Here is a 20,887-nt window from a genome sequence, read left to right as displayed (position 1 = left end):
CCCGAATGCAGGGACCCACTCAGTGATTGGCTGCCCAGCTCCCCAGGACTTTTCTCTGCCAGTAAATTCACCAATATATCTCACTGTGCAGTCCTAGCTCTGTCTGCCCCTCTCCCTCTTCTCCCCCCTACTGTGTGTTTATGTGTGCATCTGTGCTGGCACATGTACATTGTGTGCAGGTGCCTGTGGCGTCTACAAGTCAACACAGGGTGTCTTTCAATTACTTTCCACTTTAAAAAAAAATAGCATTTAAGATTTTATTTTGTTGTTGTTTTCAAATCATGTTTCACTATGCTGCCCTGGCTGGCCTGGAACTGACTCTCTATGCAGACTCACAAGAGCCTGCCTCTGCCTCCCAAGTGCTGGGATTAAAGAAGTGGGCCACCACACCTGGCTTAAATACATTTTAAGTTTACTTGTGTGTGTGCACACACATGTGCCACCATGTGTGTTCAGATCAGAGGAAAACTTTTAGAAATAAATTTTCTCCTTCCATATGGATCCCTGGAATTGAATTTAGGTTAGTGTTGGTGGCAAGTGCCTTTACCCACTGAGACGTCTCACTGGCCCAATACCTTACTTTTTAAAGGTAAGATCTTGAACCAAACACACTGATTGGCATGGCTGGCTGGATAGCAAGTCCCAGGGATCCCCCTGTCCTTCACCTCCTAGTAGTGGGGTTACAAGCAAGCACCACCATGCCCAGCTTTTATCCCAGGATCTGGGAATCCAAACTCAGGTCCTCAAACTTACACAGCAAACCCTTTACTGACTGGGTCATCTCTACAATGGCGTTTCTTTCTTTGGTCCTGAGCACTTGGGGCCAGGGATTATTCCAGAATGGGTGTTGTGAAGGCTGTCTGGTTTCTTCTCCCAATGAGGAGGAGGAGCCACCCCCCACTGACAGTTTTGTTTGAGCTCATTCCTTTGGTTCCTATGAAAAGGTGACACACCCTCCCACTTCTAGGGAACTGGCAGGAGCCAGCCCCAGAGGACAAGAGGGGATTTAGGAGCCAAGAGGAGCTCAAGACAAGGAGCAGGCTGGGGACAGCCACTGTCAGCAGGTGGTCGGTCAGCAGGTGAGAAGGTTAGTATGCCCCTCTGCCTGCTCCCCCAAGCAAGGAACATCCTTTCTCTGGCCCTCTATGACACCCTGCTCCCTGCCTGGCTCTCAGAGGGGTGCTGGTGGCTCTGAGAATGTCCTCTGGCAGGTACCTTCCCTCTGAAAGGGAAGGCAGTTAAGGGAAACTTGGAGGCTGGGGTTGCAGGCTTGGAATTCACAGCTCTGAGTCCATTGGAGAATGAGGATGAGGAAGATGCTGAACCCATCTTGCACATCCTCTTTCAGAACTAGCCTGGCCTCTACCAGCTAGAATCCACACAGGAATAGGAGTCTGGATTCCACACCGGAGTAGGAGTCTGGATTCCACACCCTTGATGTACCATGGGGCACTAAGGCCACAGCGGAAAAGGGTCCTGTCTCTGTCACCACCACGATGCTTGAGAGTCCAGACAACTAATTTTAAGGTCCTGAGGACATGCAATCTGACTCTGACAGCTGGGCTTGTAGGTTGAACCACCATCCCCTGGACATGCCAGGTAGCATCCTTGGTGACAAGCAGGGAGGTGACACTTATCAGAACACCACAGAAGGTTAGGGACCATGAGAGGAAGCAGGGCCTTAAGGGGGGTGGGCCTCTGTTGAGTGGAGAGATAGTCAGTCTCTCGGGCAGAGGGCACAGGAATGAGGATGAAACACAAAGTACTCTTTGTCACTGTCTCCTGTCCCCCCCCTCGCCCGCCTCTCTCTCCATCTCTGACTTTGTCCCCTCTCTGTCTCTCTGTCCCAGTCTCCTTGTCTGTGTCTTCCTCTCTCTCTCTCTCTCTCTCTCTCTCTCTCTCTCTCTCTCTCTCTCTCTGTCTCTCTCTCTCTCTCATTTCCAATAGCTGTTCCTCCCTGGCAGTCCCTGGCTCCAGAACCTGGTCTGGGTCCTCATAGCTGGAACAAGTTAGGACAAGGTCCACTAGGGGCCCTGTAGAAAGAGAGGTACTGCTCTGAGATGCCCCTCCACTGAGCCCCAGGAACTCTCCTGTTGCTTAATCACTCCCAAGAAAACTCAGGGTCCTGATATAACACTTCCGAGTAGCCACAGTCCTTCAGGACCCTGGGGGTTTAGTGTCCTGCTTCAGATAGAATGGATGGAGAAGTCCCCTAAAACTTCACCCAGCACAGACTAGTGTGTCCTGGAATCACACCAGGGACCATCAGAGATCCTAGGGTGGGTGTGATTAGGGCCTTGGAGGAAGAGACTTCACACTAGTACCATGATGGAAAATAAAAGGGAATCCCTCTGCTCATGGCCCCTTTGCCTCAACGTGGTAGGCCTCTGCAAGGGGGGCCTCACTCAGGAAGGGTTGGCCAGCCAGGATGAGGGCAGAGAATGCTGCCTCAGAGCGCAGCAGAGGTTGGGGCCTGGGGGGGTGGGGATATCACACACAGCTAGGGAGGCTGCCAGGACAACTCTAACTCCTGAAGTGGGAGACTCATGATGTCTTATCTTCCACACTCAAGGAGTACAGCATCTGGATAGTGAGCATTGTCACCCTTTGCAGGGTCCTCCCAGAGCACCCACGGAAGCCAGCCAGGATGCTCTCCATATTCAACATCTGGGGCCCGTTCAACAAAGCGCTCTTCTACCTGAGCCTCGCTGTCAGCCTGGCTGGCCTGGGGGGCAACGCCCTGGTGCTCTGGCACCTCGGTCTGCACATCAAGAAGGGCCCCTTCAACGTCTACCTGCTACACCTGGCTGCTGCAGATTTCCTCTTCCTCTCCTGCCAGGTGGGATTCTCTATCGCCACGATCGCAGTGGGCTATGAGGACACACTTCACTTCCCGCTCATCTTCCTGTGGTTTGCTGTGGGGCTCTGGCTGCTGGCTACCTTCACTGTGGACTGCTGCCTCACCTACATGCTCCCCTCCTATTGTAGCCCCTCCTGCCGCCCCAAGTACACCTCAGTTGTGCTCTGCCTCCTGATTTGGGCATTGACCATGCCGGCCGTGCTCCTGCCGGCCAATGCCTGTGGACTGCTGTACAACAGGATGAGTCTGCTGGTCTGCTTCAAATACCACTGGGTCAGTGTCGTCTGGCTGGTGATGCTGGCGAGCATGGCCTGCGTGGGGAGCAAGATTCTCTTAATCTGTGGGAAGTGCTGCTCTTTGCAGCCACCCCCCAAGTTCTGCAAAGTGGCCCAGTGCTCCGGGATCCTGCTGTTCTTCTGTCGCCTGCCCATGGTTGTCTACTGGTGCCTGCGGCCAGTCATAACATTCCTGTTCCCTTTCTTCTTGCCATTGGCCATCCTCCTAGCCTGCATCGACAGCAGCGCAAAGCCCGTTTTGTACTACATGAAAGGCAGGCAGCTCAGGAAGAAGGAACCACTGCAGGTAGTCCTAAACAGAGCTCTAGGGGAGGAGCCCCAGTCAAGACTTGGGGGGCTATCCCTGCCTATGAGCCAAGTATAGAGTGGCCCATGCTATACCCAGCTGTCCTGCCCTCATAGCTGCCAGGAGATCCCAGTCTTGCTCAAACCATTGCCATGTCCCAGCTCTGGTTCTAGGAACTTCAGGGCTCCCTCTCATAAGCAGGGGACAAGGGAGAGGCCAGGCTGCATGTTGAACATGCATGGAACATGGCAAGGAGGACAGGGACAGACAGAGGGGCAGGGGCAGGAAGGAGGACCCCAGAGCTACAGTGAATGCATGTGCCCTGCATCCTTCTGCCCCTATGGCATCCCAGATGAGAAAACTGCCCCTCAGCCCTCATGGTCCAGGCAATAGGAGCTTTGCCTCCTCCCGTCAAGTGACTGGAGGCTCAGCTCCAGCTCCTGGGGAGCATTCGCTGCTCTTGGAGCCACTGGCCCTTCAGCTCTGTCCACAAAGGCCTTTTGTTGAATGCATCCACGACAAGGTCTCATCTGAATTGCTATTTCTCCCTCCCTTGCCCCAACATTCCGCACAAACCTTCACAGTCCAGGTGACTACTCTAGGTCGCCTCCCCAATTCTCCAGCCTGGCTTTACACATGGAAGCCACACGGTGGCACTGTTTTACCCCTAAACAGACCCAGTCTGTCCTCGCCCCAGAGCCACCCCAAATAGCTATGTCCAGGCTACTTCTGCCTCTCAGGTGCCCCAAAAGACCTTCACAGTGACAGCAGGGCACCCCTGGCTCCTATCCAGATTCCATCCCCATCCCTCCACTCTTTCAAGATTGTGCTCAGACAAGCTGTTTTTGCAGATGCCACCCTGTCCTGCCAGCCAGCTTCACCCACAGTTGGAGAAAAGAAAAAGAGAGCTAAGCTTCCAAAGTGCACATTGTTTTTATATGTTTTATAATGGTTCTTTAAAAATTAAAAAAAAGAAACTACTCTCATTGTCACTCTTAAAGCATTCAAGTCCTGAACCTGGAGAGATGGCTCAGCAGTTAAGAGCACTGGCTGCTCCTCCAAAAGACCGGGGTCTGGTTCCCAAGACCCACATGGTAGCTCAACCATCTGTCCCAGGGGTTCTGGCCTCTGTAGGCACTGCATACACATAGTGCACAGACATAATACCCAGACACATAAAACAGAAATGTAAAGAACAGCATTCAAACCTTGCTAAGAACACCAGGAAAATAAGTCACCACCACACTTTCCAGCCAGATGGAAACATCTGGTATGAAAAACAACATTCCACCCATGTACCTTTCTGATAGACACCCTCAGAAAACTCCTCCCTTTTGTGAGTGTTTGGGGAGGGGCATATGTATAGATGCCCATGTGGGTGTGAGTGTAGTTACACACACATGTGCATGGAGGCCAGAGGTCAACCTCAGGCTGTTGTGCTTAGAAACCATTTGTGTTTTTTGAGATAGTCTCTCACTGGGCTTTGGGGCTTGCTGATTAAGCTAGGTTAGCTGGCCAGCAAGCGCCTAGGATCCACTTGTCTCATTCCCTCAGCACCGAGATTCCAAGCATGCCTCGTCCCACCTGGGCTCTGGGGACAGGGTTCAGGTCCTTAGGCTAACACAGCACACACTTCGCCCACTGAGCTGTTTATTTTGATACTTTAATTCAAAGTAAAGATGTTCTTTCCATGCTAAGTACAGTGGCATGATAACTGCTAAATAAAGTTGTGTTTCCCCATTTGAAAGGCAATCTGCTACTCATTCTGGGGACTTTGGAGAATGTTCTTACAATGGAAAGAAAACCCTGCTTGTAGCCCCAACCAAGAGGAAACACCTCTGCAGGTGTAGCCATCCTGTGTTCCCAGTCTTCCTTGAGACAGAGACCCCAGGACTGGAGTGGCTTCAATAGGGAAGTTGGGAGACATGAGACCCTTAGACTAAAGGCCAACATGGTTTCCGGAAGGGTGGATGGAGGGCCCAGTGGATGAGGCTGCCTTGGGGAGGCAGAGAGAGGAAGAGCTGCCTATTCTTCATGCATTTCACACCAGACCCCAAGGAACAGAGTGCTCCCTTCCCATAAGGACAAATAAACCCAAGGTCAGCTGCATCCTCCTTGCCCAAGGACACAGATGTGGAGCCCTGTGAGGCATCCATCTGTGTGCCAGAGGCGACAGGTGAAGATCACAGCAGCTGTCAGCCTTGGGGCATATGATAAATGGCTTGGTCTAGACAGATGGGGGGGCACAGGGCCTCTGCTCCCCAGGCCATTACTGAGTATGAGGATGCCAGTGAAACCTAGAGGCAGCAGCCATGCCTATCCTAAACCTAGTGGTATCAAGGCTTCCCTTGGGCTGGCTTAAGTTGAGACAGGACAGACCTGACTCCATTACAGAGTTGTTAAGGCTCCTGCACCTCTGGCACCTCTGTAGCTGGATAGGGCTCACCTCTCAGCTCAGAACTAGGTCTGCAGAGAAGGTCCAAGTTTGCCAGGACAGTTGAGCCAGGCTTTAGCAGCAGATAGCCTGCCCTAACAACCTCCAAGGCCCCGGGCACCCTGCCCACCTGACCTCTCACCTCCACCTTGCTTGCCTCTGTCCCTGCCTAGGGTGCTATCTGTTTGCTCTGTGATGCTGTGGCTCCTGGCAGCAGGAGTCTCTTCTCAGCTCTTCTTACCTGTCTGGGTGCCACACATGCACATGGCCACAGCAAGCCTAATGTGGGGCTCCTTCCCCTACAGCTAATGTGTTGTTTGCCTGCTTGGTTCTGCATCTCCCACTAGCAGGTGTGCTCCTGAGGGCTCTGAGCCAGCAAGCAGCAGTCAGCTATCCCTGTACGGGAGGAGGAACCGAGAAGCATTCATCCAATGAATGGATGGGTTGGTTGGTGCTCAGTGGAGAATAAGGTCAAATGAATAAATGATACAGCGGATGCAAGCTGACTGTGCTGGGCATGAATTCTAGAAGCTTCTGAGATAACTCAACCTGATATCTGATATCAGACTCAGACTCAGGCTTGCTCACTATAGAGCCAGATTCCCAGGGCTCCCTGATTCTAGCAACTTCATTCTGGGCCCTGGGTGTGGTGCTGAGGGTGTGGACCTGCCACAATGGCTCCCGTCCCAAGGAATTTCTTTTTATATTACTCTATGTCTTATTCCTAACCTTGGAGCTTACTGATTTGGCTAAAGTAGTTGGTGACTGAGACTCAGGGATCCTTCTGTGTCCACTTGCCCCATGCTCGGGGCATGCATCATCATACTCAGCTTCTTTTGTGGGTGCTGGGGAATCTGAACTCAGGTCCTTACGCTGTATAACAAATGCTCTGCTGACAGAATCATCTCCCCAGCCCCAAACTCACATTCCAACAGTGGTGTTTTCTGATTTAATAATGAGATCTAGCCCTCTGCCTCCTTGGGGCCCCTGTGCTCCTTCAGGCTGTCCCTTGTGGCTTTCCATACAGCTGTCTCTGCATGCATCTAACAGACTCTCCTTCAGGTATTTGTGGTTTCTGTATCTGCATGCTGTGTAAACACGATCTCTCTTCATTATTGCTTCCCAGTTGTTAGCACTGACTTGATTTAGTCTGCTGACCTGACAGCTATCCTTTCAACCTACTGCATTCACTGATGTCATCCAGGATCTTTGTGAAAATGTCTGAGGTTAGCAAATAGTTGTGGTCTCTCCATCTCTGCCTTTCATGCTTGCTTCCTCACAGAGGCCTTCTTTCTGATGGAACCACAAAGGTAGGCATCACTGTCTTATCCCCAGTCTCACAGGGAAAATACTTTTCCTTCACCACTAAACACAATTCAGGGGCTCAGCCATTAAGAGCACTTACAGCTCTTGCAAAGAACCAGGATTTGGCTCCTAACAGCCACAGGGAAGCTCACAATTTCCTCTAACTCCAGTTTCAGGGAGTCTGCTTCTGGCAAATGTGAGTACTGCATGCATGTGTATACATGTAATGTCTATACACACTAGCAAGCAAACTCTCATATATAGAGACAATAAAAATAAATATTAAAGAACTGATCCAGCTGTAGACATATTGCTTATTTGAATATTCCCACCATGCTGGTAAGTTCCACATACTCACAGTTTTCCAAGAGTGTTTCAAACATACATGCATATTGGGTGCTACCAACAGTTCTTTCCTTCCTCTGTTAAAATGATCACATGGCATTTCTCCCTTTGTTAATGGGGTGATTTACATTAATTTTTTTGTTGTTGTTTTTGTATTTTGAAACAGGGTTTCTCTGTGTAGACCAGGCTGGCCTCAAACTCAGAGATCTGCCTGCCTCTGTTTCCCCAATGCTGGGATTAAAGGTGTGTGCCACCACCACCCAGCTATGTTGATTTAAAAAAAAAACAACTTTGTATTACTTTTAATTACATGTACACATGAGAATGCAGCTGCTCACAGAGGCCCCAAAAGGAAGTCAGATCCCCTGGAGCTGGTGTGATAAGCAGTTGTGATCAGTGCTGGGAACCAAACTCTGACCCTCTACAAGACCAGTAGCGCATGCTCTCAACTGCCAAACCATCTCTCCAGCCCCTGCACTGAGTTTTTTTTTTTTTTTTTTTTTTTTTTTTTACAGTGCTGACAATCAAGGCCTTTGCTCATGCCAGGTGGGCACTCTACCAAGCCCCACTCCAGCCCAGCCCAGCCCAAATGACATCGATTCGTCTCCCCACACTGACCCCGTGCTTCTTGGGTAGCCCTCACTGGATCATGATACATTCTCCGTCTGGCAGCTGCACAGGTTGAGGAGCCTGCTCATGTTCTGACAAGAGTGCTTGCATGCCTGTTCACAGGGAGGCTGGCACCAGTCCACTGTTGTGTGAACTGTTCCCAGGGAGTTATGATCAAACATCTACTCACCTCAGATAATGCATCCATAGGCTAACAGTTTCAGCCTTATGAACCAACGAGATTATTGGTGTTATTTCCAGGAGTGTGGGTGACTGTGTCACCAAGCAGCTGTGTCACTGAAATGTCTCACCACAGCATATATGATTGCTTCCCTGTAGCAACATAGATGGAGGCCCTACCTTCATTAACCGTCTACTCTGTATCCTAATGTCTGCTGGGACCACATACAGCTGGGAGAGAATTCACACAGCTAAGAAGGAAGTGTGGGTAGGAGTGGCTGGAATCTCGGGGCAGGGTCTATGGTCATCCCTACTCACCCCTCTTTCTATGGGAGCATCTACAGGCTGCATCTTGAGTCTCTTGTAGGTCATCACAGCTGCTCTGATGAAGATGGTAACACTACTATGCTTGGAGGTCAGTGCTCCAGGACCGTTCTCAGAGGTCAGTGCTCCAGGACTCTTCTCAGAGGTCAGTGCTCCAGGAGCCTTCTCGGAGGCCAGGGCTCCAGGGCCCTTCTTTCCTAGGAAAGTCCTTGAAGAGGTCTGAGTGCTCTTTCTTCCTTCACTGTGAATTTGTATAAAACCAGTCATTTTCACCAGGGAAGCTCTCATGAGAAGGCTTCAAAATTCAGCTTCCATTTCTTTTCCACCTGTTTATTTTTGCATTTAAAAAATTAATTTTACCTGTGTGTGGTGGTGCACACCTTTAATCTCCCAGCACTGGGGAGGCAGAGGGAGGCAGATCTCTGTGAGTTCAAGACCAGCCTGGTCTACAGAGTGAGCTCCAGGACAGCCAGAGTTACATAGTGAGACCCTGTCTTGGGAAAAAAAAATAATTTTAAAGACAATTGATTTTATTTTATTTATATATGTGAGCGTGCTTATGTCTGTGTGAGTATATGTCCACACCAGTGTGCAGCACCCAAAGGGGCCAGGAGAGGATGTCAGATCCCTTGCAGCTGGATTTATAGGTGTTTGTGAGCTGCCCATTGTGGGTTCTGGGCTCCAGGTTCTCACCCTCATGATTGAGCAGCAAGCATTCTTAACTGCTCAGCTCCTGTATTCGCTTAATCTTTACATATATATATATATATATATATATATATATATATATATTTGCTGCAGTCAGCAAATGCTAAAACTTGGAGTGCCCGGGAGGGAAGAGTAATGGCACAAAGATGCACAGACTCTCCACATTCCTTTATGTGGGAAAGAGACCGTTATTTTACAGTTTGGTATATTAAAGGGCTGAATGGGGTTACCGGGTTACTGGGTTACCTAGAGCTTTGGAGGTCATAAGGGCACAGAGCTACTTGTGAACATACTTCCCCAAGGCACACCTGAAGGCATTTCCTCCTGACTATCAGATTGCCCTGCAGTATTCCAGAGACATGTGAAGTCAAGAAGAAGATTAGTCACAAGCAGTCCTCAAATTTAGGTTTGTCCTTGATGAAAGCTTTATGGGCCACCTGCATAGCAACTAATATCGTCTTCTGTGTAACCCTGGTTAGCCCTGAATTCCCTGTGTAGATCAGAATGGCCTCTGATTTGTGGTATTCCTCCTGCCTCAGCCTCCAAAGTGCTGGGATTACAGGTGTGTCTCACCACACCCTGTCCTCCATGGTTAACAAGTAACTGTCCACAATGAATTCCCTGCCAGGTTGGGAATCTACCTCATCCTAGCCTCATAGCTCATCAGAAGAAAGGCTGAGGCCAAGCCAGGGTCACTGAGGTAACCAATACTCAGCAGTGATGGGGCCAGGGCCTCTGCTTTGGCATTTGCCATGCTCAGAGCCCTGACTCTGCTGAGCACTTGCTATGTGAGGCTCAGGCCTGGTGGAGACAGTTCCAGCCCTTCAAACAAGCATATAGTGTCGTGCCCCACCCCGCCCCCGCAAGGGCGGCAGGCGGCTAGGCAGAGTTAATGGCCTGGAAGAGGCTGGCTGCAGGAGGTGCCTAAGAGACGCTGAGTAAGGATGTTTGGCAGCTTCCTGTGGGGAGGTAGGTAACCCAACTTCACCAAAGGTAGGAGAGCCAAGCAGACAGATGGCACCTCCCCTTGGAACCAGCATGGCCTGGCAGGGTGCCATCTTCATTAGTGCCTTATTATATGATGGAGGGCTGCTTAGAATCTCTACAGAGAAGAGGGCCAATTTCTCACTTAGCACAGGACAGCCACTCTGGAGTACAGTTGGGGAGCTATTCCCCGCCCCAAATATTGCTTCCTTGTTCTTATAGGCTCCAAAATCCTATTGGTGCTACATTTTAGTGGGGTAAGGTTAGATAAACTGACCCACCAAAACAGGAAAAGAAAATGACACAGGAGATTTTTTTTTTTTTCTCACATAAGGGCTGGTCTGGTGCTGGCCACAAGCAAAAGGCAGACGAGCTGCAGTGTTGCCCAGACACTGTGGTGAGAAATGTGGGGGCTCTGAGCATCCAGGAGAGCTCTGGAACTGGGATGTGCCCTCATGCAAGGTGCCTCCATTTATTACACATCATCACTGCTGCTACACAACCTCGATCACTGTCACCATCACCATGAACACCAGTGTCATCACCACCATCACTATCGTTACTATGAGCACCATCACCATTGTCACCACCATCAACATCATTACCATCATCGTTGCTTTCTTCATCAGCGTCATTGCGTCATCATTACCATCATCATCACTTTCATCACCACAATTGTTCTTCATCACCATCATCACCACTCCTCCCCTAAGGCATCCACACTGTCTGCCAAGGACAGATGCCAGCTCAAGTGATCATGGGATCAGGGGCTATGCCTCTAACTTGATATTGTCATGATTGGGCATAGCCTGCAAGGTGCCCAGTTGATGCTGAATAGAGGAAAGAAAAGGAAGAGAGGAGGAGGGGGAGGGGAGGGAAGGGAAAGGGAGGGGAGGAGAAGGGGAGAAGAGGGGAAGGGAAGTAGTTCAGAGAAGAGGGGAGTAGAGATGATAAGCAAGGAAGAAGGAAAGGAAGGAGTAGAGGAAGATGCAAGAGGGAAATCAGAGAGGGATTCAGGGAGGGAGGGAGGCGGAGAGGAAGCAGGGATAGGTGTTAAAGAGAGGACTCAGCGGGGTTTCTCTTTGGACCACCAACTAGCACCCAAAGAAAGACATGGAGACTTATTATTAGTTACGAATGCTTGCCTTAGCTTAGGCTTGTTTCTCGCTAGATCTTATAACTTAATTTAGCCTGTTTTTCTTCATCTATGTTTTGCCTGGGGTCTGCTTATCTTTCTTTCATTCTGTATATTCTACTTTTCTGCTTTCCTCTGTGTCTGGCTGGCTGGCAGCTGCCTGGCTGGCTGGCCCTGGGCATTTCCCTCTCTCCCTCATTCTCCTTCTTTCTCCTCCTGGGCCTAGATTCCTCCTCCTACTTATTCTCTTTGCCTGCCAGCCTTTCCTATTCCTCTACTGCCTAGCTATTGGCCATTCAGCTTTGTATTAGACTAATCAGGTGCCTTAAGCAGGCAAGGTAAAACAAATGTAACACATCTGTACATAGTTATACAAATGCAGCATAAACAAACGAAACACAACTTTACAGAGGACCTGCAGGGATCTGCAGTTGTCCTTTTGGTCAGTGTTAGGAATCCCAGCCCCAGCTGCTGGGTTCAGGATGCCCTAGAAAGCAAAGAGCACTCAGGATGAACAAAGTGAACACCTCAAACCTACTTCCCATGTCCTGCAGCCTCCTTCTGCCATTGTGCCCAAGTACACACGGGATGTTAAGCTCTCCATCTCCTGAAGCCCCTCCCACCCCCCACCCCCCCACCCCCCATGGCAGGGACAAGCTGAGGAGCCTCTGAAAGAGTCATCTACATTTATGTTCTGGGCAACAGGACACCTTCCAGGAGGAGGAGCATCTGAGAGTCATGTGAGGGGAAGAGTGCATCCTTGTGTGTGCACTTTTGTACCATGAACTTCGCTCATCTATTTACAAAGGTCACTTGTCTTGACCCTTACAAGGTGGGTAAACCGAGGCACAGAGAGAGCCTGTGTTCTGCCAGCAGGTGGCCTCTAAGACCTCCTGTTTCCTCTTTGAGGTGTACAGGGCAGGGTGGCCTGCCAGACTGCCACTCTGAGCAACCTCTGCTGCCCAAATCCTGTGGCCCTGGCCACTGTCCTCCGCACTCTAAGGTTCACTGCCCAGGAGTCTGTGCCAGGGGTGGAGCCACGTGTAAACAAGCTGGACCTTGCCACATTCTAACATGCAGAGGTGGATACCCACAGTGGGGGGCAAGGACAGTTTTGCTGACATCTTAAGTACACAGAGAGACACTAAGATTGTCTGTCCAACTGCCCCCCATCCCCCACAACCACCCCCGAGGAGCAGGCATGGTGCTTCTTCACAAAGAGTTCTCCTGGGAGCTACAGGGGAGAAAGGACAACTGGACAGGAGAGGAGAGGGAAGCACAAGGGGGAGGAGGGGAAGGGCCAGGGAAAGATTGGGCAAGGTGCTGGTGCTCACACAATACAGACAGCACTAGAATACGATGGGCCACACACACCCTCTCCCTGCTTTGTCCTTGGAGTAAAAAGACCATCGAGGGGTTAGCGTGCCAATCAGTGGGGTCTTTGGTGTTTGTTACAGAGCCATCTCTCCTTCTGCAGCCCCTACCCAAATCAGCCGCAGAAGAGAGAGCCCTGGTATTAGGTAAGCACAGCTTTCACCAAGGCAGCTCCTGCTGCATCCAGGTCAGGCTGGATGCCCAGAGGGAGGCTGCAGAGGACCATGCTGGAGAGGACAGCTGTCCCGAACACCACATACGGAACCATTGTGGGTAACTATGTGTAAGTCTCTGGGGTACATCCCTGCAGTGAGCCCCTCAGTTCTAGGTCGCGTGCCTTACGCGCCCTCTAAACAGACAGATCCTCACTTGCCTGTGGCTGCTGCCATCCCGCCAGCAAGAGCCCTCACTGGAGGCGGGGCGGTCGGGTCCTGATTGCCATTGGCTCTGAGAGGCTAGCTGGAGGCGGGATTAGCCTACTTGGGGGTCCAACCCGCTGGAGATAGCAGAGCAGAGCGTGGCGAACTGAGAATCAGCCTGGAGGAGAATCTGCCCTGTGCCCTCATGCCGTGCTGCACGGTGAGTATGCAACATCCACTACCCGACCCCGCTGAGCCTTGTCCCATCCTTGAGGCTGCACTGCTGGAATCTGAGGGTCTGGAGCCATGCCGGGAGGAGACTGGGGACCCTGTAGGGTTTTCTCCTGATTCCAAAGTTTCCTGGAGTTGCACCTGGTCATCTGAACCAGACGTCGGAGGGGTCTGCTCAGGTCTGCTGTCTCCCAGCATTTGTCAGCCTTACAGGCCGATAGCAGGAGTGATGGGAGCAGACAAAACATTCCAGCAGCCCTCAGGTGCCTTGGGCAGGATGCTGCATTGCACCCACACACCAGGGCCCTGCTCCCTTGTCAGGATGGCTCCTCCCACCACCCACTGCTGGCACTACTGCCTAGAGTGGTGAGGGGACTGCACACACTTCCTGGATAGGGAAGCCCAACAGGCTCACACCCTATGCCTCTTCCTGCAGAGCCCTCTCCCAGGCTGTCTGAGACTTACAACTTAGCTCACTCTTTAAGAAGAAAGGGGCTGTTTCTAAATTCCTAACTTAATATTGCATTGGTGAGACTTGGGACAATACTGAGGTGCTCTTTGGATGTATCTCCCCATAGCAGGAATAGGCAAGAACTTGGCTAGATCCATGCTGGGTACAGACAGGGACCTGGGACCAACAGGGAGTCAGCAGGCTGACTTTCCCTGGCTGAGGCTAGCTGAGGACTTTGAGCATAGCTGGGATCCCAGGTTACTGACTAGTACAGGCTCCCTAGAGCAATGGTTCTCAACCTGTGGGTTACAACCACTTGAGATCACATATAAGATATCCTGCATATCAGATATTCATAACAGTAGCAAAATTACAATTATGAAGTAGCAACAGAATAATTTTATGGTTGGGGGTCACCACAGCATGAGGTACTGTATTAAAGGGTCACAGCATTAGAAAGGTTGAGAACCACTGCCCTAAAGGGAAGTTGGCTTTGTGGCTGATATGAAGGGACACACTGCCCCCACTACCCATATGATGTCTAAGTGCCCATCGGTGTATGGGAGAGGCAGTATCAGCTCTTGGGATGGCTCCTGAGAAAGGAGGTGCTCTGCCCCGGCTCTAGATATTTTCAGGAGGACATTGTGGAGAGCAAGGCTGGCCCATCCCGGCCCCTCAGTGCCGGCCAATGTGGGGAGGCTGGGGTCACATGACAGCTGCCAGGGGGAAGAACAGGTGCCATGACTCTTACTCCTCACTGCGTCTGCAAAGAAACAGGACGTCTCTGCAGTTCTAGACTCAAAGGAGCTCTGGACTCTGGGTGGTGGTACTGGTTAAAGTGGACTGAGCTGTGATGGAGCCTTCGGGGCCTCATGCTCCCCAGGTACTAGTCAAGTCGGGGTTACCACTCTCCATGGCCAAAGCCCAGGAGGAGTGAGGGTGACGGCTGCTGCTCCTTGCTCGCTCACTGCCAGCCTTTATGTAACACAACTTGCAAGAGGCAGCCACAGACTGCTTTCCTGTCTACCAGGGAGCCCTGCCTCCTGGAGGCTCTTCAGCCTCACCAGGCTTTCTACCCTCTCATCATTCCTATGTGCCAGCCAAGGGCCCCACCACAGTGACCACTGTGTTCTGGAGTCTTTGGAGCATTGTGCCAGAACAGCCCCACCCCACTGACACCCTGTTTCTAGGCAAATATGGCAGCTGAGCACCTAAGGTGGTGGTGGGGGGACCTGAAGCTGGGGACAACCCTGCCTCTGTGACCTTGGAGGACCACGAAGCCATTCTGAGCCTCAGTGTCCCCATTTGCATGTGAGAGATGTCCCTGCATAGGACGATCACAGGCAGGAGGACAGCAGGCTCTCTGTAAAGGCTTGAGCACCATGCCTTGCAAAACTCACAGCACCAAACCACCTAACACTGCAGGCCAATTCCATGACATAGTCCAGGGCCCAGGGCTGCCACTCATCCTAGGAAGATAGAACTGACTGAGATAGGTGAGTTAGGTGTGGCCAAGAGTCTGAAGTTGGGGCCACAGGATCCTGTGAGTTCTAGCTGTCTGCTGTTTTGAAGGTCTTAACAGGATATAGGATGCTATGGCCCTCATTACCACAGTGCCCTTTTCCCTTTGCATGGCCCCTCTGGGTATCCCCTGTCTAGCTGATGGAGTCATTACTGTTTCCCAACTCTGTGATCCTCTCTGCCACTAGGGCAGAGTCTACTCCCAGATCTGCATCGCTAGGCTGGCCTGGCAAGATCCTCCCCTTGGACAGGGCAGCAATGAGTCCTCAACTCCACTAGCTGCTGCTCTACCCATTTCTATGAGGAACACAAACAAGGCAACAAAGGGCCAAACCAGGGCCTGTTCAGGGCAGTGGAAGCCGAGAAGATAACTGCCTTGCTCTCCTCGTCTGTCCCTACCCCTCCCCGCCTGCCTCTTTGACTGTCGTTGGGTGCCCAAGGTAGCAGGCCACATTCCCAGGTGATAAGATGGCAGCAGGTCCAGGTCTCAATGTGTACTGTGGTCAGTGGTCCAGTGAGTGCACCTGCCAGACAGCCTCTGCAGTGGGCCCTTCACCCTGTTCCCAGATAGATTAGGTAGTGAGCATTCAGTGTGTCCCAGGATTTTTGAGACATCTATTGAATGCAGACCCCTCTGCCCTAGCAACCCTGAGCTGGCCTGACACCTGCTGACCAGCCCAGGACCCAAAGAAGCCCTAGGGAAAGGCCCCCCAGGCTGAATGAGCTGAGCTTGCCCTAATCAGTAGCTGGGATGGAACGGGGGTCAGCAAGGGGGAAATGAAGACTGAGACATGGAAGGTCTCTAGAGGTGATTCTGACCCTTGTCATTGGCCCTTCATAAAGCCCATTAAGCAACAAATGTAGAGTAGGTGGCAAGAACCCAAGCAGGGTCAGCCTGGTGGCAGCAGACTCTTGGCAGGATGAGAGGTAAGGTTGTGTTCTCGGGACGTAGTTTTAGATGTCAGCCTTGATGCTTCTATGCTGGAGTGACAACTTGCAGCCTTCTCTGCTTTGCTTTTCCCATCTGGGAATGATGGCGACCATTGTCTGTGTTCGGGAGAACTGAATGCTTGCAGGTTGTTTGCTGGGTGTGTAATGAGATAGATGTTTTGTGTGATGACTCTGGTGACGGTCAGGCCACTGGAGCACCACTAATTTCAACGTGACATTGTAGCTGAAGAAATCGGAAGTTTGGATTTTTGTTCACTTGTTTGTTTGTTTTTTAAGAGAGTTTCCTATAACCTAGGCTAGTCTCTAAATGCCTATATATAGCGTAGGCTGACTTTGAACTCCTGATCCCCTTGCTTCTACCTCCCAGTTTCTGGGACTTCAGGCATGCAACACCACACCCAGCTGAGGACTGAGGAGTTTTGGTTGCTTTCAACACAGCATGTAGACCCCAGGCACAATGCCCACAGGACCCACCGGCAAACTGTTCTTGAGCTTTGGGCCCCAGCAGGGCCAATCCTCTCACAAGCTAGAACCTGTATGCTACGCTCTGCCTCAGGGGCTACTGTCCTTGAGAGGTGGGACCTGCTGTGCCCTGTAGGCACCAGACCTGGGTCTGAGCCCCTAACCCTAGGCTGGGCCCCATCCAGACACTTGTTGGTGCCTGGGAGGCTGGGCCCCATGTGCTGTCCCTCAGGGATCTCAGTTCCCAGTTCCTCGACATCCTCTTTGTCTCTGGCCAGCTCCTGGCCTTGGCGGGCAGGAGGAGGTGAGGACAAGAATAGCAATTGGGCTGAGAAAAGTCTCTAGAACTTGTGTGTTTCCAGCCAAGGAGGTGAGGGAAATAGCAGGGTGGGAAGTGAGGCCAGCGGGTGCTCAAGTGAGAAGATATGCCTGCTGCCCCGAGAGTCCTTGGCCAATTCAAGGCTCCCTGCTGCCCTGAGGCCACCAACATCATGGTTGTGATAGTAGATTTCTGAGCCACCGAAGCCAGGAGCAGGGATGACTACAGGGGGTATGGTTGGGTTGGTGGCTGCTGGGTTGGGGCAGATCTCATCTGAAGGAGGGAGGGACAGGAAGGGCTTGATAATCCCTACCTCCCAATACTGGCCTTGTTGCTCCTCTTCAGCCAGAGCCCCACCCCCAGGCCTCATGCACCCCAAGCCTGTACAGTCCATTTGGATCCTCACTGCCTCTGGACCCCCGCTGCATGAGCCAGACGAGACAGGTCTCCAGCCCACCTCCTCCTCACAATCTTCAGGGTGAAGCTGGGGCAGGGACAAGGATACTCAAGGCCTGCCAGCCAGAGAAACCTGCAGGGCACCCAGTGCCAGGGTGACCTGTGACTCTGTCCCCATCTTTCACCTCCATCTGGTGACAGTCACATCTTGGCTGAGTCAGGAGCTGTCCTTTTGAGGGCAGCAGTACTGGCTGGCCCATCATTTGTCCTTGTCACATGAGTGTCTGTTTCTCCAGACCCTGCTGCTCTAGGAGTGGGTGGCTGCCACGTCTTGTTGGCTCTGTCTCCAGACCAAGGGACTGTTGAGGATTACCTCAGACTGGGGCTCCCTGGTGTCACAAGAGACAGGAGACATATGTGCTGTAGCTGCTGGAGAGAGAGCAGGCAGGAGGGGCTGCAAGGAGGGACCTCCAGTCAGGCTGCCCACCATCTTTCTGTGTTTAACCGTATGGTCCCCCAGACAGCAGTCTGGAAGATGGGACTCAGCCTCACTTGCCACCAGGTGGTTCCGGGACATACAGTGCCTGACCCTTGCCAAATTTGCATCCCACCTGAGCCCTGGCCATCTGTGAGAGTGCTGCTCACTGCCCATCTGGGCACCGAACTGGCCTCCCTGGACTTCTGAGCCAAAGGTTTATGACAGGTAAACGCTGCATTTCTCCAGACCTGGGACTTGTCCTTGGTACTGGCGCCCCAGAAGCTCTCAGCTGTCTCGGTGTGCCTCACCTCAGCCGTCCTTGTCAAGTGTGCAGGAAAAAGCAGGGACACACAGGTCTTCCAGCACAGGCCAGCCTGTCTAGGTGGCTTAAGTTATAGCTCACCCCACCTCTCTAAGGAGAGAGGGCCCAACAGCAGGACGGTCTCCAAGCCGTTAACAAAGCCCCACGGCCAGTGCCAGAGTGCTCTCTTCAGTCGCCCCTCACCAGGCATTGTGGGTATCTGACCAGAGCTCAAGTATCTATGTCTGCAGTCAGTCCACACAAACATGCTACATACGTGTTCCCTGGTGTTCTCAAAGCCCAGTGGGCCTAGAAGCCAGCAGCATTGCTTAGTGACAGACACAGCTTCTTTGATTGCTCTATGGAAAAAGCAATCAAAGAAGGGCTGTCAACTGCAGTGTGGCTGTGGGCCACCCCGCCCATCACACTCAGCCCCAGGGACAGTCCATTTAAACAGTTTTTAGATTTATTTTGTTTTTATTTATGTGTGGCAGGTAGAATGGGCGGCACCCCTCAGCATGTGGCCAGCCACCGTGCCTCTCTGTCTAGGAGGAGATTGCTTCACTCTCAGAGACATTTTGACACCATTATCAAAAGTCAATTGGCTATGCTTGCCAGAGCTGGTTTTTTCATGCATCTGTGTGCCAGCAGGTTCTGTCTGGGTACTAGAGTGGATTTTTCTAGCTCTGGGAAAATTCACAAATCTTAACAGGGATCCATCAAATTTACCTGTAGCTTTGGGAAATGGGACATCTTCAGGAACAACCCTGGAACATTCCCACCTATATCCCATGTAAGCCCAATGTCCCACCACAAAGCAAAGTGTGCCTTGGCAGCCACAAGCTACCTAAGGCTCTTTAATTGACATTTAAATCTACTAAAGTAAATTCCTGGATTGCCTACTATACCCTCCATCTGTGTTCATGTGTGGCTGGTGGCAGCCACGCCAGGCCACTTTGCTTATAGAATATTTCCAACATTCCAGAAGTATCTGCTATATAACACTCTTTTTGGTTAGAGTTGTAAGAAGCTGAAGGTGTGAGAACCCTAAGTTCTGGGCTGGGGAGGTGGTGGCTCAGTTTGTAAAGTCCTTGCTGTGAAAGCATAAGGACATGGGTCTGAGTCAGAGAACCTAACTTTTGTGGGGGGTGGGGGGGGGTTAAGACAGGGTTTCTCTGTGGCTTTGGAGGCTGTCCTGGAACTAGCTCTTGTAGACCAGGCTGGTCTCAAACTCAGAGATCTGCCTGCCTGTCTCCCAAGTGCTGGGATTAAAGGCGTGTGCTACCACCTGGCCCAGAACATAACTTTTAAAAGATGCACACACTTGTAGAGTCAAGTGGATCCCTGGGACTCAGGGGTGATCCAGCCTAGCCTAGCCTAATTGGAAAGTTCTAGGCCAGTAAGAGACTTGATAAAACAAGATGAACAGTGCCTGAGCAACAACACTTGAGGGTGATCTTGGACACACACACACACACACACACACACACCGGAGGATAGAAAGAGAGAAAACATCCCACTGGGAGCAGATGGAGGATGGGTCTCCATCAGAGACCTGCATACAGCCAGGGAGGATATGCTTACCCCATCTTTGCTCTCATAAATGGTATTTTCACATGTACCCACTTGTCCCCTCTACCCTCAAGAATGAAGTGGACCCTCCATGAGGCTGGAGAGATGGGCTCAGGGAGGCTCAGGGAGGGTCTGTGTCATTCCCCATCCTACTTCTGAGCCTCACAGTCCCATCCACATCACTCCAGGTCACCTGTGTCCCTTTCTCTCTGGCTGAGCATGGACTGGCAGCCTGAGTTACATAGCCTCCAATGGGGCAGGATACAACCCATCCCCTTTTAGTGTACCTGGGCCTGGAATTGGGCCAGGCCCTGAGCCAAGAGTTGCTCTACTCAGGACAGAGGACCCCTGTCACCTACTGCCCATCTGTTCCTATGTTGCTGACAGGTCCCTAACCCCACCAGGATGAGACTTACTTGAGGCCCCAGTGGAAGAGACTGAAAATGCCAAGTGGCCACATCTACTCTCTCCTTCCCATACCCTGTCCCATGAGGACCTAAGACAGCCACCACAGACCTGCCTGCCAGTTTCCCAATATCTATGGTCCCTTCCCACATCCAGAGCCACTCCCAAGCTGTGCCCTGATGACTAGACACAAGACCTACCATGATGGGATTTGCTCTCGACAGGGCCGGGTCTGATTTGGGACAGCATGGCCTCCAGGGCCTTCCTCGTGCCAGCTGCTCAGCTTGTATCCACCCCCACGGCCCCTCTGCATATGTGTTCATGTCCCGCAGCCCTTCTGTGTATGAGCGTACATGCTTTTGGATGACTCCCCCATCGCTGGCATTTCTTTCCATCGTTAAATCAGTGTGCTTTCTGGGCTGTTGTAGTTTCATTTCTGTTGTGGAGGTAACATGCCCTGCCAGAAGCAATTTAGGGGAGAGAAGGTTTATTTCAACTTACAATTCCAGCTTCTAGTCCACAACACCTGGGAAGTCAAGGCAGCAACTTCAAACCATTAGCCACAGCCAGCACATCCATAGTCAACAGCAGGGGGAAATGA

At 51.6% G+C, this 20,887-nt stretch overlaps 2 protein-coding genes across 2 annotated transcripts in view; both read left to right on the top strand.

The window, feature by feature from the left end:
- The first annotated feature begins 2,616 nt into the window (after window positions 1-2,616).
- On the top strand, window positions 2,617-3,642 carry Mrgprg (MAS related GPR family member G). Its single transcript, XM_051192084.1, has one exon. The coding sequence runs from the start codon at window positions 2,648-2,650 to the stop codon at window positions 3,518-3,520; it is 873 nt and encodes a 290-aa protein (XP_051048041.1). The 5' UTR covers window positions 2,617-2,647; the 3' UTR covers window positions 3,521-3,642.
- A 9,678-nt stretch (window positions 3,643-13,320) lies between these two features.
- The window catches only part of Osbpl5 (oxysterol binding protein like 5), a 70,755-nt gene continuing 63,188 nt past the window's right edge, over window positions 13,321-20,887 (top strand). Inside the window, exon 1 of the mRNA XM_051193463.1 lies at window positions 13,321-13,419. Within this exon, the coding sequence (XP_051049420.1) occupies window positions 13,405-13,419 (15 nt within the window). The 5' untranslated portion in view covers window positions 13,321-13,404. The remainder of the gene's footprint in view (window positions 13,420-20,887) is intronic.

This window comes from Phodopus roborovskii, unplaced genomic scaffold, assembly GCF_943737965.1.
Source record: "Phodopus roborovskii unplaced genomic scaffold, PHOROB, whole genome shotgun sequence".
Lineage (NCBI taxonomy): Eukaryota > Metazoa > Chordata > Mammalia > Rodentia > Cricetidae > Phodopus > Phodopus roborovskii.
This window is presented reverse-complemented; position numbering and strand designations above follow the sequence as displayed.

What these genes read in the sequence shown, in the direction of transcription:
- Mrgprg (XM_051192084.1), top strand. Translation starts at nt 2,648, where the DNA reads ATGCTCTCCATATTCAACATCTGGGGCCCGTTCAACAAAGCGCTCTTC.